The 15,248-nt window shown below is 38.7% G+C and overlaps 1 protein-coding gene across 4 annotated transcripts in view; it reads left to right on the top strand.

The window, feature by feature from the left end:
* unc5b (unc-5 netrin receptor B) overlaps window positions 1–13,439 on the top strand; it is a 57,199-nt gene extending 43,760 nt beyond the window's left edge. For 2 of the 4 annotated variants that reach the window (XM_082154784.1, XM_082154785.1), the window contains exons 5-17: window positions 173–353; window positions 1,485–1,652; window positions 1,760–1,924; window positions 3,031–3,063; window positions 5,451–5,645; window positions 5,947–6,309; window positions 7,444–7,531; window positions 8,298–8,466; window positions 9,228–9,467; window positions 9,570–9,719; window positions 11,031–11,195; window positions 11,307–11,485; window positions 11,597–13,439. In XM_082154784.1, coding sequence (XP_082010910.1) covers window positions 173–353; window positions 1,485–1,652; window positions 1,760–1,924; window positions 3,031–3,063; window positions 5,451–5,645; window positions 5,947–6,309; window positions 7,444–7,531; window positions 8,298–8,466; window positions 9,228–9,467; window positions 9,570–9,719; window positions 11,031–11,195; window positions 11,307–11,485; window positions 11,597–11,762 — 2,262 coding nt within the window. In that variant the 3' untranslated portion in view covers window positions 11,763–13,439. The remainder of the gene's footprint in view (window positions 1–172; window positions 354–1,484; window positions 1,653–1,759; window positions 1,925–3,030; window positions 3,064–5,450; window positions 5,646–5,946; window positions 6,310–7,443; window positions 7,532–8,297; window positions 8,467–9,227; window positions 9,468–9,569; window positions 9,720–11,030; window positions 11,196–11,306; window positions 11,486–11,596) is intronic. The other 2 variants (XM_082154786.1, XM_082154787.1) reach the window with 2 other exon arrangements.
* The last annotated feature ends 1,809 nt before the right edge of the window (window positions 13,440–15,248 follow it).

Consider the following 15,248-nt stretch of genomic DNA (forward strand, 5'->3'; position numbering starts at 1 on the left):
TCAACCTCACAGGATATTTGACACTGTTCAGTTTCATTAAATTACACCTCTTTTGTATTCAGAGCATGGTGCTTTTTAATTTTCTATTCAAATAATTTTAAGTGCAGTTTTTGGTCCAGAAACACATCACTCTTCTACAAACTGAATGGATCAATTTTTTATAATGTCACAGGTGGACTGGCTGAAGAACGAAGAGCTCATTGACCCGGCGCTGGATTCTAACTTTCTAATTACCATCGACCATGACCTAATCATCAAGCAGGCTCGACTCTCTGACACGGCTAACTACACCTGTGTGGCTCGCAATGTGGTCGCTAAGCGACGCAGCAGCACTGCCACACTCATCGTCTACGGTAACCACTTAACCAATCAGAATCCCTGCAGCCATCTGAATCACTGAAAGAATCTATCAAGGGGAAGAGTACTAGAATCACCCTCTGAAATACTTGATCCTTATTGGTCAGTTCCAGCATTCTACAGTCTATAATCATCGATAACTGTACATTTGACCTGTGACCTACACTGTGCTACTTTGATGTCTTTTGTATTACTCTCTATTGTGTTATTTTTCTTCTCACATAATCAAAAAGTTCAAATATATACACTACCATTTAAAAGTTTGGGATCTGTAAGATAAAATAAACTTCTATTTTTATTCAGCAAGGATGCATTAAATTGATCAAAACAAAGTGACAGTAAAGATATACAAAAGATTTTAAATAAATGCTGTTCTTGTGAAAAGAATCCTGAAAAAATGTTTCATGCTTGCCTCAAAAATATTAAGAAGCACAACTGTTTTCAACATTGATAATATTCAGCATATTAGAATGATCTCAGAGGGATCATGTGACACTGAAGACTTGAGTAATGATGCTGAAAATTCAGCTTTGGCATCACAGGAATAAATTACATTTTAAAATATATTCAAATAGAAAAATTAATTTAAATTGTAATGATATTTACCAATATTACAGTTTTTACTGTATTTTTGATCAAATAAATGCATTGTTGGGTGAGCATAAGAGACTCCTTTTCAAAAACATTAAAACAATCTTACCAACCCCAAGCTTTTGAAACACTAGTTTCCATAACAATATTTCAGCACAAAATCAATATTTCATGTTTATTTATTTGGTAAACACCTGTGTACCACACAGGACAAAATACATTAATCTGGTCATTGTTGCGAAACAAACTCCTTCAGGATGTTTCAGGACCCTCTCTGCTTCAAATTGGGGTCCTGGTCGTTTATGTAATGATAATGTCTGACTGACTGTACATTATCCCTCAGATAATATGATATAATGTGCAACTCTCTTGTACATCTTATCCTGCTGTATGGCTCAAAGTGGTTCCTTTTGCATTGCTGCTTGTTTTTCTTCTTCTTTTATAGTCCAGTTACTGAAGCTAAAAGGCTCCATTCTCCTCAGATCAAACTGCATGTCTCATGATATGTATATGTGTATCTGGTTTTCCTTCCTTAGTGAGTGGGGGTTGGTCATCCTGGACAGAGTGGTCAGAGTGCAATGCTCAGTGTGGGCGGGGCTGGCAGCGACGGACACGCAGCTGCACCAATCCAGCACCGCTCAATGGAGGAGCCTTCTGTGATGGCCCACCATTCCAAAGAGTCACCTGCACCACCCTCTGTCCAGGTGAAGACTGACATCTATTACAACTTCACATGACACACTTGTATATCCCCCCAGTAACAGATTCACACATGATCCACTGCGTAATCACTGGTTTTGTATTTTCCTAGTGGATGGAGGCTGGACGGAGTGGGCCAAGTGGTCCGCGTGTGGGACGGAGTGCACGCACTGGCGCAGTCGTGAATGTCAAGCGCCCCCACCGCGTAACGGAGGACGTCACTGCAGCGGCAGCATGATGGAGAGCAAGAACTGCACAGAGGGACTGTGTGCCCGCAGTAAGTCACATGACCCAGCATCATCAGTGACAAAATGACAACTTTTTTGGAATGTGACTACCAATCTAATGAGTATGTAACAGATATGAAGTTGGTCCTAATTAAAGTAGTATAGCTACCTAAAATTAAAACCTTAAATAAAAACATTTGTAAAATAAAATAAAATATAAAAAACATAAACTTCATTTCAGATAGTTGCTATGGCAACATTTCCCCTTTTTATTTAGTTTAACTTGATGTACTAAAATAAAAACAAAACAAAAAAAAACACATAAAAAAAAATAAAAAAAAACTTTAAAGTGTAAATTACTAACACTATTAAATTACTAAAACTTTAAATACAATTAAAATGAAAACAGAATTTTTTTAAATAAAATTAAAAATATATATAATGGTATTTAAATGGTACTAAAATAATGTTGGTCCTCACATCCTCAGAAATGAGTTGGCACAGGGCTCCGGGCGAGCACAGATGGACAGGAGGGTAAATGGTGAGGTTTGGGCAGTCAGACAAAATGTACTTTAATACTAGCAAGTGAAGAAACACATCAGTCATGTGACGGTGAGCCAGATTCATCTTGACAGTGGGTGCTCATCCCTGGGCTGGTTTTGGAAGAGCACAGCTGACAGCAATGAATACTCTCAGGAGAACATCAATAGTTTGCTCACACACTCACATATGCACACACTGCTCAGCCAGAACACAGTGCAGACTGGAAGTTTTAGTGCGGCCTGTCTGGGCTTAAAGTTGGAGCACAACCCAGATTCCAGCATTAATAATGCAGCTCGCACACACACACACACACACACACACATTCATATATATATATATTATATATATATAATCTTCTCACAAATGATTCCTCTCATTCTACAAATGAGTGCCTACCATCCCTCGAGAGCTGTAAGATATTTACTTTTGCTCTGCCCGCCATAAACCTTTGATTTCAATGTTTATGGTTTGATGTTTCATTTGCTTGTATTTGCATTTATTGATTATTTGTTCCACTTTCAGTTGCAGTCATCTCTGATCTATGCTCATAACTTTGCTCATCCATCCTTGTTCATTATTTTCATTTTCTTTGTTTTTGCCTTTTTCCTAACAGATAAAAAGGTTTCTATTGAACATTCAAGCCATCGTAAGTTTTCATTTTAATAACAGTGTTTTTTTTTATTTGACATTTTTTTGCATCCACTTTTCACCCTCTCCGTCTGTGTGCCCGGCTACTTATGTGAAAGCAATGAAAAAGCGACTGGAAATATTAATCTAAAAGATGCAATATACTTTATGTATGATGTGTGTGTGTTTGTGTGTGTACTGTTTCACTCTGTCATTTCTTTCCTGTTCATCTCTAGATACGCAGCACACTTGTCTTGCATGATAAAACAGGGCCGTGTGAAATGAAGTGAAAATATGTGAATTGAGATTATGAAATAGTGGACAGCACCTCACAGTCTATGTTTAAATGATCTACAGACACTTTTTACAGCTTTATTTTATTATTATTATTATTATTGGTGATTGACTGGTTGATTGGTTGGTTGGTTGGTTGATTGATTGGTTGATTGATTGACTGATTGAATAAGCAGTCCATTTTAAAATTATCTACAGGCATTGAGACATTTTGTGCAGCTTTGGGAGGTTTTTTTTTATGATTATATATTTATTTATCTTCTTATCTTTCTTACTAATTTTTATTTTATCAATTTTAATTGATTGTCATTTTAAATATAAAATAAATATAATTTTCACAAAAATTCACAAATATTTTACATTGTTTAAGCTGTCACAATATTTTTGAACTGACATGGAGCACCTACTTCTGTTAACAGGCCGAGTGAACATAGTATTAGCCTGAGAGTTTTAAAATGACCAAATATTGTTTGATTTTATTGGCTTAGCTTCTATATAGGTTTATAATTTTTCTTGATTACCATTTAAATGTCACTTTCAGGTGTAAGATGTTGTTGTCCTGTTCAGTATAGTATGCAATTATTAGAGTTATGCAATTTATAAACACACACACACACAGGAAAATGTGCATACGCCTTCCAGGAAAATGATGTATAATACATATGCAGCCTTGGTTCAGAAATAGAGTGCTTTTTGAAGACATTGAAGTTAATGACTGTGCATCATACTGGCCCAGAGCGATCAATAGTATAGCTTACTGTTCAAGTGATGCTAATATTCTGAGACCAATGTGACATTCAGCACCAAAAAATAACGCACCTAATTCGGCTTGGTTCCATTTGCTGTAATAAGTTAAGATGGCTGTCAGATTCACTTCCGTCCCTTCACTTGAGCCCTTTTACCCACTCTCAGTCTTCACACGCATCTGCTCTCTTCCTCATTTTCTCTCCTCTATGTCTCTTGAGTGCAGTACCTACAATATGTGATCACCTCTATCTCTACTCTCCTCCTAAAGCCTTTTTATAGTATACCAAGGTATGTTGAGACAGGGATCAGGAGTCAGGGAAGAGAGTCCCACAGTGGACTTAGATCTACAGCACCCCCAACTGTTCAGACAAGTTCAAACTTTTAGACCCTTTTTATTATCCTCAGACCACCCACAATCTGTTTACTGACCACAAAAATAGCAAGCATCACCAGTTACAATCTGATGATTGGCCGGTGCTATGTAACTTCCTGGAAAAACAACAACATTATGAAGTATTGCATATCCACCTTATTTTGCAACGCAGAAGTAAGCTGTTTTCTGTGAATGTGTGAGACTTCCAATACATTAGCCGCTTTAGACTTTAGTCAGGTTAGACACCATATCGAATTTAAAGCGGATGAAATTGAGGCTGTGAGGGATAGACTTACAGTCTTTACAATGTCAAGCACTGCATAAAGGTCCTAGATCACATTATTTCTATTATAACTCACAACTTTTAAAGTTTTTCTCTACTGAAAGTTTCTTTTTCTTTTTCGGAAAGATGTTTCGTCAGCTAGACAATCAGTATGTTGTTAAACAACAGCACAATCCATTAAACACACTGTACTTCTATCCCTCACTGCAACATTTTTATTCCTTTCATTAAATATGGCACTACCCTGATTAAGGTCTATAGGTAAATAACTAGAACAATAACAAAGTGCAGTAAATGGTTAAACTATTTTAGCTACAAACCAGTGTTTAAATTACGACTATTAAGAAATACTAGTTTGCAATATCAAGCTGCATAATAAGCTGTTTTGTACGGCTAAAAACATTCAAGTTACAAACAGTCGCACCCGCAATTAAGTTAAAAATAAGGTGGCTTAACCTCTGGAAATGGTGCACAAAAACAAAACAAAAACTGTGATTGGTCTCTTTACATGCTGTTCAGGGGGCTTGTTCTTGAATGGAACAAGCTGCAAGACTTTATGCTGATGGTTTAAAGTCTGGGTACTAAGCTCTTCTCCTTTTTCCAACCTATTTATTTTCCTTTGTTCACGTTTTTGTGTTGCATAATGTAGTTATTTACATCAGTGACATGTTTGTATGTATGAGTAAATCTGTACCTGTATGTGTCTCAGCTCTTGGCTCCGGTGCTGGTGTAATGGTGTACGCTGGGCTGGTGGGGGCTTTGTTGCTGAGCGTTATCCTCGTGCTGTGTGTGGGCATCCTGGTCTATCGCCGGAGCTGCCGCCATTTCCACGGTGAAATCACAGATTCGTCATCGGCCCTTACTGCAGCCTTCCACCCTGGCAACTACAAACCGCCACGACAGGGTGAGACATCCGTGTTTCCTCACTTTCTCTTTCTCACTTTTTTTAATGTTTCATTTTCACTCCTCTCAACCCCTTCAAGCCTATTATAAACTCTCTTTTTTTCCCGATATATGTTAAGTTTTAATCCTTTCTCCTGCTGTCACCTGCTCTCTCAAAAGTATTTAATCTGCTATAACTTGTTTATGTGGCTCCTCTTTTAAATCCTCTACCCTTAAAACTCTCATTTCTTAGGCAAATCCTCTCTTGCAACTTTGCAGCTAGCCAGAAACATTTCCTTCTTTTCGCTTCTCTACTTTGTTAGATAATCCACACCTACTGCATCCGACAGCCCCTCCTGACCTCACAGCCAGTGCCGGAACCTTCCGCGGGCCGCTTTTCGCACTGCAGCAGGCCACCCTGGACTCTCAGCATAAGATCCCCATGACCACGTCTCCCCTGCTGGACCCACTTCCTAGCCTGAAGATTAAGGTGTACAACTCCTCTACCATGTCCTCCCTCGAGCTACCGCCAGGCCCGGGCTCTACTGACGGGGAGATCATGAGCCTGAAGACCGTGGGCTCTGGACCTAAAGACTACCGTGGGCATACACTGCCCAGGGAGCCCAGTCACAGTGCCAGCGCCACACTGGGCTCCCTGGGCGGCCGTCTCACCATCCCTAATACGGGTAATAGGCTTTAAAGGAGCCGTATTTAACACTTTTATAGCTTTTTATTGCAATAATGTCCATCTCTGTAAGCCCTCATTCTTCCCTCGGGTCATTTTGACCCGAAACTCTTTTTTTTTTTTAAATTTTTTATTGAGTGTTCATCAGAGGGGTCCAAGACCCTAGGACTTCTGTCACACTTGAACCACAAATACACATAAAAAAATTGTAGTTGAAATTTAAAAAGTAACAAATGCTTCCCTCGTGGGTCAATTTGACCCCCTTAGGAATGAATGGAATGCGAGGAATGCTTCAGTACACATAGAAAAACCTAAAAATGCTCAAAATTCTAACTAAAAATGCTCAAAATTCAAACTAAAAATGCTAAAACTTTACCAAAAAATTATTTTATAATGTCTACATGTGTATCTGAATGCATACTGAAGGGAACTGACTTAAGGGTCCAGCGGAACAGCTCATTTGCTCCAAATAGAGCTATAAGGCTATCTAGTGGCAAGAGTCATGAAATATCATGTTATATTAATATCATGTTATATATACTTTATATATATATATTTTTTTTTTTTGATTTTTTTTTTTTCACAAGAGGTCGGCAAAGACACCCAATGTAAGATATTTTGAGCTGAAATAAAAGGGTTGAAAATGTGAGTTATTTTGAGTTTAAGTTGAAAGAATGTGAGGAATGTGCTTAAATTACTATTTATTTATTGATCAAATCTAGTATATAAAAAATAACCAAAAATCTCCCAAAAAATTGCATTCAAAATAGAAAAAAAAAAATTATATAAAAAAAAAAAAGATATAATTTTAGGGCTTCGGGTCATTTGGGAAAGATGTATTACAAAGTGCGAGGGAAGGATGAGGGTTAGTCAAGTCCTCTTATGTTAGATACATTTGTTAGTTTGTTGTACCAAAAAAAATTTTTTTGCATGCCCACACCTGATCCAAGTAAAACAAAATCAGAGTTATATACTGTATATATAATACATTTTTATATAACAAAATTAAAAATATTTAATTCAAATTTTAGCTCACATTGCAGTGCAAAATACTGCAATTATATACTGAAAGTATTTAATTAAAAATGTATATTGTTTTATTTTTTTAACCTCTATTCCCCCTTCTCCCTGCCAGGGGTGAGTCTGTTGGTTCCACCAGGGACGATTCCTCAGGGCAAGTTCTACGAGATGTATCTCATTATAAACAAATGGGAGAAAACAACGTAAGTCAGCCACTTAAAACAGTTTCTCAGTGCCCTGCCCCCATCCCACTGTCATTTCCAGACTTATAACACTTGCATTTATCTGTCACTTTGTGCAGTTGCAAACAGTTCAAAACATCTCGACAGTCCTTGCAAAGCAATATTGACTGCAGAAAAGCGTTGACCCCTGTGGCAGCATTTGGAAAAAAAATAACATTTCAAAAATATGACACAGCAGAAAAACACAAACAAACAAATATGTCTTGAATGGTTGTCTGAGCTCTGACTTTTTTGCTGAGGCTCTCTCTTTTTTTCTTCTTCTTTATTTATTTTACTGTTTTTGTTTTATTGTCAAATATGAAATATATATTGCTGTGTCATCAAAGCTTTCAGACTGCAAGCTTTGTCTTCCTCTCACCATTTGTAGGTGCCAAAATGTTAAATTTTCTCAAAAACCTATAAAAAAAAATTGTTAGAGCCATAGCTCTGGCTTAGCATGTCTTTTTTGGCACAGTGAGGCTGAGCCTTGGTGCTCATGTGGCCGACACAAGTTTGAATCTGGCATGCAGTATTTCCGTATCCCACTTACCCAATCTTTCCTTTCCACTATCATTATAAGTACAAGTGGCAAAAAGGATAAAAATAAGTGAAAAACAGACTATTTCTAATGTAATATTACTCAAAATAAAGGAGGACAGAATTTGGGATGTTGTGCTTTTGATGTTGTACTTAATTTGAGTTGCATGGATGTCAGGCTGCTCACCTCTTGCTCTGTGTTTTGTGTCAGGTTGCCATCAGATGGTAGTCAGACGGTATTAAGTCCGGTGGTGAGCTGCGGACCCTCCGGCATGCTGCTGAGCAGACCTGTAATCCTCAGTCTGCCTCACTGTGCCCAGCTAGAGCCCCCAGACTGGACCCTCACCCTCAAAATGCAGAACCATCAAGGCTCCTGGGAGGTGAGCATAATGTCTGAAAAATGAGAGCGGCTATAGATCATTGGATAATGACAGAAAATCAGTGAAGGATGAGGTTGGGTAATTGAAAGAGCAAGAGGAATAATGAGTGTTAATGGATGACAGGTTAAATCAGGATAGTATATACTCTTGACAGACATCACATCATTAAACATACCCTCGGTTTCACAGACAAGGCTTAAGCACTAAAATGCAATGAGAGCAACTTGCTTTGCTTTCATTGTTTTGTCTCAAGATGCACACCAGTAATGTTTTTTTAATTATTCTAAGGCATGTTTATAAAACCTACTTAAATGTCCTAGTTGAACTAAAGCCTGATCCTTACTTAATCTAAGGCCTGTCTGTGAAACCAGGGCTGAATCCGAAATCGCCCCCTGTACCCTCAAATAGGGCGTTTTCTGAGGGGACGGCCATTTGTTGTGGTGTCCGAAACCATAGTGGACTCTGTTGAGTGCACTTATTCAATCCCACACTGCACTGCAATAACGAGTGTAAAACCGATGTACGCTCAACGGCTGTCCGAATTCGCTAACTTGTTTTTATTCATTTCTTCAAGTGAACAGTATTAGTGAAATAACGTAGGGAATAGTGAATGAGGGTTTAGGGGGCGATTTTGGATTCAGTATTAGTGAAATTCAGTATTAGTGAAATAACGTAGGGAATAGTGAATGAGGGTTTAGGGGGCGATTTTGGATTCAGCCCAGGCCATAGTGTAACATTTTTATTTTCCTCCCATCCACTAGGAGGTGCTAACTGTGGGAGAGGAGAATCTGTCGTCTCCCTGCTACCTACAGGTGGAGGAGCAAAGCTGTCATATTCTGATGGAGCAGCTGGGGACGTATGGTCTGGTGGGACAGTCGGCTCCCCCTCGGCCAGCCTGTAAGAGACTGCAGTTGGCCCTCTTCGCTCCTCGGGCCCCGTGCCTCTCCTTGGACTACAGCCTGAGGGTCTACTGTTTACAGGACACCCCACATGCCCTTAAGGTCAGTCTGCCTGCCCCACTTAATGGGCCTTCCCAAGTTTACTTTGCCAATAAAATGTTTAGATTGAAAATAAGTATAAATCTCGCCTTTATCTTATTGCAGGAAGTATTAGAAGTTGAGCGAAGTCTGGGAGGGGTTTTACTAGAGGATCCCAAACCCCTCCTCTTTAAGGACAGTTACCACAACCTGCGGCTATCAATCCATGACATTCCTCATTCGCATTGGAGGAGTAAACTCCTGGCTAAGTATCAGGTGAGAGATTTTGTATTGTTATTGGTTATATGGTTAGAGTTTAGAATTTCTTCTTGTTTTGTTTGGTTTAAAGTATTAACTTGCTCCATCTGTGAAACGACTTCTATTTTTGTCTCAAATCCCTCTTAGTTTTCAATCCCTCTCCTCCAAACACCTGCGGCCGGTTGCATGAACTGCTTAGACTAGTCTTAAAAAGTTAGTATTTGAAAAAGTTAGTTACTTTGAAACGGACATGTATAACTGATTACCCGTTGGCTATCTGCTAGTTGATCAAACTAGCTCTTAAGACGGTCTTAAAGGGATAGTTCACCCAAAAATGAAAATTATGTCATCATTTATTCACCCTCATGTTGTTCAAAACCTGAGTTTCTTTCTTCTGTTGAACACAAAATAATATATTTTGAAGAATGTTGGTAATCAAACAGTTGACGTTAGCCATTGACCTCCATAGTAGAAAAAAAAATACTATTGGATGTAAGTGGTTACCGTCAACTGTCTGGTTACCAACATTCTTCAAAATATCTTCCTTTGTGTTCAGCAGAAGAAAGAAACTCATATAGGTTTGGAACAACTTGAGGGTGAGTAAATGATGACATCATTTTCATTTTTGGTTGAACCATCCCTTTAAGTGGCCAAGTTTATGCAAGTGGCTGCTGGTTCCTGTCTGCATCTGATGCATCATAATTATATCAGATTACAGAACTGAAATGAGTTGCAAATGGTATTTCATGTTAACTTTAATGTTCAAATGAAAGAAATTAATACTTTTATTCAGCAAGAATGCATTAAATCGACAAAAAATGACAGTAAATACATTTATAATAGTTCAAAAGCTTTTGATTTCAATTAAATGCTGTTGTTTTAATACTTAAAAAAATTGCACACAACTGTTTTCAATATTTGATCATAATAATAAATGTTTCTTGAGCACCAAATCAGCATATTATAATTATTTCTGAAGGATCATGTGACACTGAAGACTGGAGTAATGCTGAAAATACAGCTTTGCCATCACAAGAATAAACTGCATTTTAAAATCTATTCAAATAGAAAACAGTTATTTTAAATTGTAAAAAAATATTTCACAATATTACTGTTTTTGCTGTATTTTGGATCAAGTAAATGCAGCCTTAGTGAGCAGAAGAGACTTTTATTAAAAACAACAACAAAACCTTACCGATCTAAAACTTTTGTACAAAATTGTGTATGAGTATTATTAAAATGTTACCCATTTGAGCATCGTCAGATCATGTAATTCATGATGTTCCATTTCACTAAAAATGTGCCTCTTAATTGTGTGTGTGGTCTCAGGAAATCCCATTCTATCACATTTGGAGTGGGAGTCAGCGGCCGTTGCATTGCACCTTCAGTCTGGAGAGAGGAAGCCTGGTGGTTTCCCAGCTCACCTGCAAGATCTGTGTCAGACAGGTGGAGGGGGAGGGACAGATATTCCAGCTTAACACCGACATCCAAGAGGTACAGAAAACAGCAGGACCTATTCTGTCAAGTCACAAGTGAATGATTTGAAAATAAAATATAGTATCTGGCGCTGACTTCTTTTCCTGTGTTTGTGCGTTTTCTCTTCAGACCTTGCCTCCCCACTCGCCATTGCCAGCAGGTGGTTCGTGTCTCCCTTCATCTCAAGTGGGCCCATATGCTTTCCGACTGCCCGTATCCATACGCCAGAAAATTTGTGCCAGTCTGGATGCCCCCAGCGCACGCGGTTGCGACTGGAGAATGCTGGCTCGCAGCCTGGGTTTTGACAGGTATTTTTTGCATGCATCTTTCACGGCACCAAAAAAAAATCAGCATATTTATTTATACACGTGACGTAGACGTTGAGAACGGTTTCATCTCTTTCCACGTTTCTCCCTCAGGTATCTGAACTACTTTGCAACCAAACCCAGCCCCACAGGTGTGCTGCTAGACCTTTGGGAAGCTTGTCACCAGGGTGACGCAGACCTGGTCTCCTTGGCGACAGCTCTTGAAGAGATGGGCAAGAGTGAGGTCTTGGTTGTCATGACGACGGACGGAGATTGCTGATCGGCCAATCAAAAAAAGTGTGAAAAGGGACACGTTCGCCACTAAAAACCTAGAATTCATGCAAGCGGATGGAAAACTGCACTCCAGTACATCGTTACAACTTGCCTTTTACCTCAGTTCCTTTGTGCTCATGCAGAATATTCCAAGGATTGCAACGCGTATGAGCTGTGGTCAGGCGCTCTGGATGATCTTTGAATAAAACATATCTAAATGTAGCAAATGAGATGATGCTGCAATCACAAAACAGAGATGTTGTTTGAAAAAGAAGTCCGTTCTTTGGTGCATTTGCTGGTATCAGCTCATGATTAAATGATAGTTGCATCATACTGATACACACTGCTACACATAGCAAGTGTGAAAGTATAAAGTATCTAACGCCATTGCACATCGAGCAGCTGGCTTTGTTTCCTAGCGACCGCTAGATGCTTAAAGACACTGAGATTCTGTGTCCGGTAAAACAGCAGTGCGCCAAGCTCCTCAGGAAACGTGCTCTCATACAAATAAACAAGAGTAAAGGTGGAAAAAAGGCAGATAAAAAAAAGGAGCTAAAATCATCTGCACTAAAATCAGCTTTCATAAGGATTTCACTTGAAACAAACCACATGCTTCGGAGAGTTGCTTCACTTTTACTTTAGTTTGAAGCATCATTTTCTGTGTGTCTTTTGAAAATAGCATACAGGAATGGATTTGTGCGTTCTCGTTAGCAGAGGACCAATCTTTTTCTTTCTCTGATCACAGTTCCATTAGCCTCCGTTATCTCTCTTTTTTATATTCAGTCGATCATTTGTAATGCAGGAGAGCTTTCTGGTAAACTCATATTAGTTTCCTATAGGGAACGGACTTAAGTTATTATCCCTATTTGCGGATAACCGTTTTTCACTCTTCTGTTCGTAACTGCCGTTATGTTCTTTTTTTAAACTGCTGCAATGTTGCATTCGTCTCTGACTGAAAAGAGGCACTATAGCAGTTAAAGCTTGCATTTAAAGGTTTTTGTGATGTACCTCACAAGTAAGAGCTGACTTTTTTTGGTCATTGAAACTGAGATGAAATGAAATTGAAATGTTACGCTGAGGTTAAATATGCTTTGATCCTTCTTGGGAAAGTGTACTGCATATATGCTGCACTGGTTAAAGAGTATGAAATTGTGTGGATGGCAGAAAGCCCTTTTCAGGTTTTGATGCCAGTCAGTCGTGCTGTTTAAATTATAAATAGTAGCCTGGAAAGGTGGCGTAAGTGCTCTGTTGATTGCAGTAATGTCTGACATTCAAATGTCTGGAAACAAAACAAAACAAAAAGTAAATGAACAGGCTTCATCATATCTGTTGTCCCCTTTTCCCATTATAAGTACTATGCAAGTGCACAACAAAAAGTGAATCTGTGGACGTCTTGATGTCTCTTGTATGAAGTATGTGGAATGGGAATCTTGTTACTTTCCCTCTTTTGATCACTGCTGTATCTAAGCTGGGGGAAACTGGACCTCTTAGGCCTCTCAGCCATAATAAATGCAAACAAAATGACTGTAATTGGGGGTCAGGGATCCGTGACATCTGTGCCGTTCTCCTCAGTTGTTTAGGAAGCTTTTGGGCCGTCACTGTCTTGCGCCCTCACAATGAACAACGAGAAGTTTGTTCGGAGTATTATTATTAACCCTCTACATGACGAAGACAGCAAATAACATTGAAATTGTGAACTCTGAAGCTTTTAAATGGCTCTGAAATGTCTGCAGTCATCTCTCAGTCGATGTAACACGAAAACGCCTTTGAGCCTTTCACATGTGAAGCTTAATGGGCTTTGCTTCTCTCTGGATGGTAGTTGCTGTTCATGGATACTCAAGTGTGGCTGAACCTTTTTTTTTTTGTTGTTCAGATGTTATTTTATATCAAAGAAGGTACACAAGAAGTCAGGAGTCTTTTTTGAGTCTTCATGTAATGCTGTAAAGTAATACTGTACATAAATGTTTAGACTTCTTACTGTAACTAAATATAATTTTTATGCAATAAATTATATTTCCTAGTTTAACAAGACAGAAGTGTCTTTTTGTGTGTGTCCACTTTTTGAAAATGGTTATACAGCTCAAATAATAAAATAACGGACATTATGTTAAGCTTTGACTGCAGTAAAATGTGAATATGGTCACTAAAACGAAGTCTCCCCCCCCCCCCCCCCCCCATATATATATATAAATAATAAAGTTAATTATTGCCATTCCCTCTCCCTCTCTCTCTCTCTCTCTCACTATATATATATATATATATATATATATATATATATATATATATATATATATATACACACAGTGCCTTGTGGAAGTCTTCAAACCCCTCAATTTTTTTCACATTTTGATATGTTGCTGCCTTATGTTAAACTACTTAAACATAATGTTAAATCATGTTAAATTATGACCCTGGACCACAAAATCATGGGTCAATTTTTGGCTGAGATACAACTATTTGAAAATCTGAGGGTGCAAAAAAATTGAAACATTGAAATCGCCTTTAAAGTGATCCATTTACGTTCGCGATTGTGCTGCATTCACTCACAAAAATAAATGTTTTATATATTTACGGTCATTGTCCTGTTGGAAGGTGAACCTTCCCTGTCTGAGGTTCTGAGGGCTCTGGACTAGGTTTTAATTAACGCTATCTCTATATTTTGCTGTGTTAAGCTTTGCTTCGACCCTGACGAGTCCCCCAGTCCCTGCCACTGAAAAACACCCAGCTGCTATCTCCACACTTTACTGTTGGGATAGTATTGCGCAGGTGATGAGCAGTGCCTGCACTGTTAGACTTTTCTGTAATTTCTACAGTTATTTACTTTAAATCCCCCAGTATTATACTGCTATTTCTCTTTACAGTAAATAACTGTGATTCCAATTGCATCATGGGAATTTTCTGTGACGTCTAACACCACATACAGAGACTTACTGTATTTTTTAAATTTGCTGTATACTACTGTATTTGACGTAACTGCCTCTCTGGCTGGCACCATTCCACCGTGCTTTTTATTTCCTAATTTTTGCCTTACACCACGTGTCTACAACGCTATAATAGCCAGAGGCTGTCTATATTGGACACATTGAAGCGACCGGACCTTTAAATGCAAACCTGTTTATCCCTTGTAAGAACTAGTGCGAGCGCTTGGACTCGTATCGGACTACGTCTGAAATATAACGGCCGCGGCGCATCACTACACTGTCTGGGATTTGTCGTGTCGCGTCAGACAGACATCCAGTGTAGGTAATGGGGTCTGTCTTTTGTTGGATCGCGACGTTCGTGTCTGGCCCGGGGAAGAGACGGAATTCACTTCACCGAGAGAGAGATCAGCAAGCAAGGTAGTAAAAAAAAAAAAAAAAAAAAAAAAAAAAAACCTTCTGTGTATGTTGACAGGATTGTGCCCAGTTTAACGTATGTTATAACGTTAACGTTAGCCTAACGTTACTCGTCGTCAACATGGCGGTAACGAACTTTACCATGGTAAACTGAGCTA

Source organism: Leuciscus leuciscus, assembly GCF_965113295.1.
Source record: "Leuciscus leuciscus genome assembly, chromosome: 22".
Lineage (NCBI taxonomy): Eukaryota > Metazoa > Chordata > Actinopteri > Cypriniformes > Leuciscidae > Leuciscus > Leuciscus leuciscus.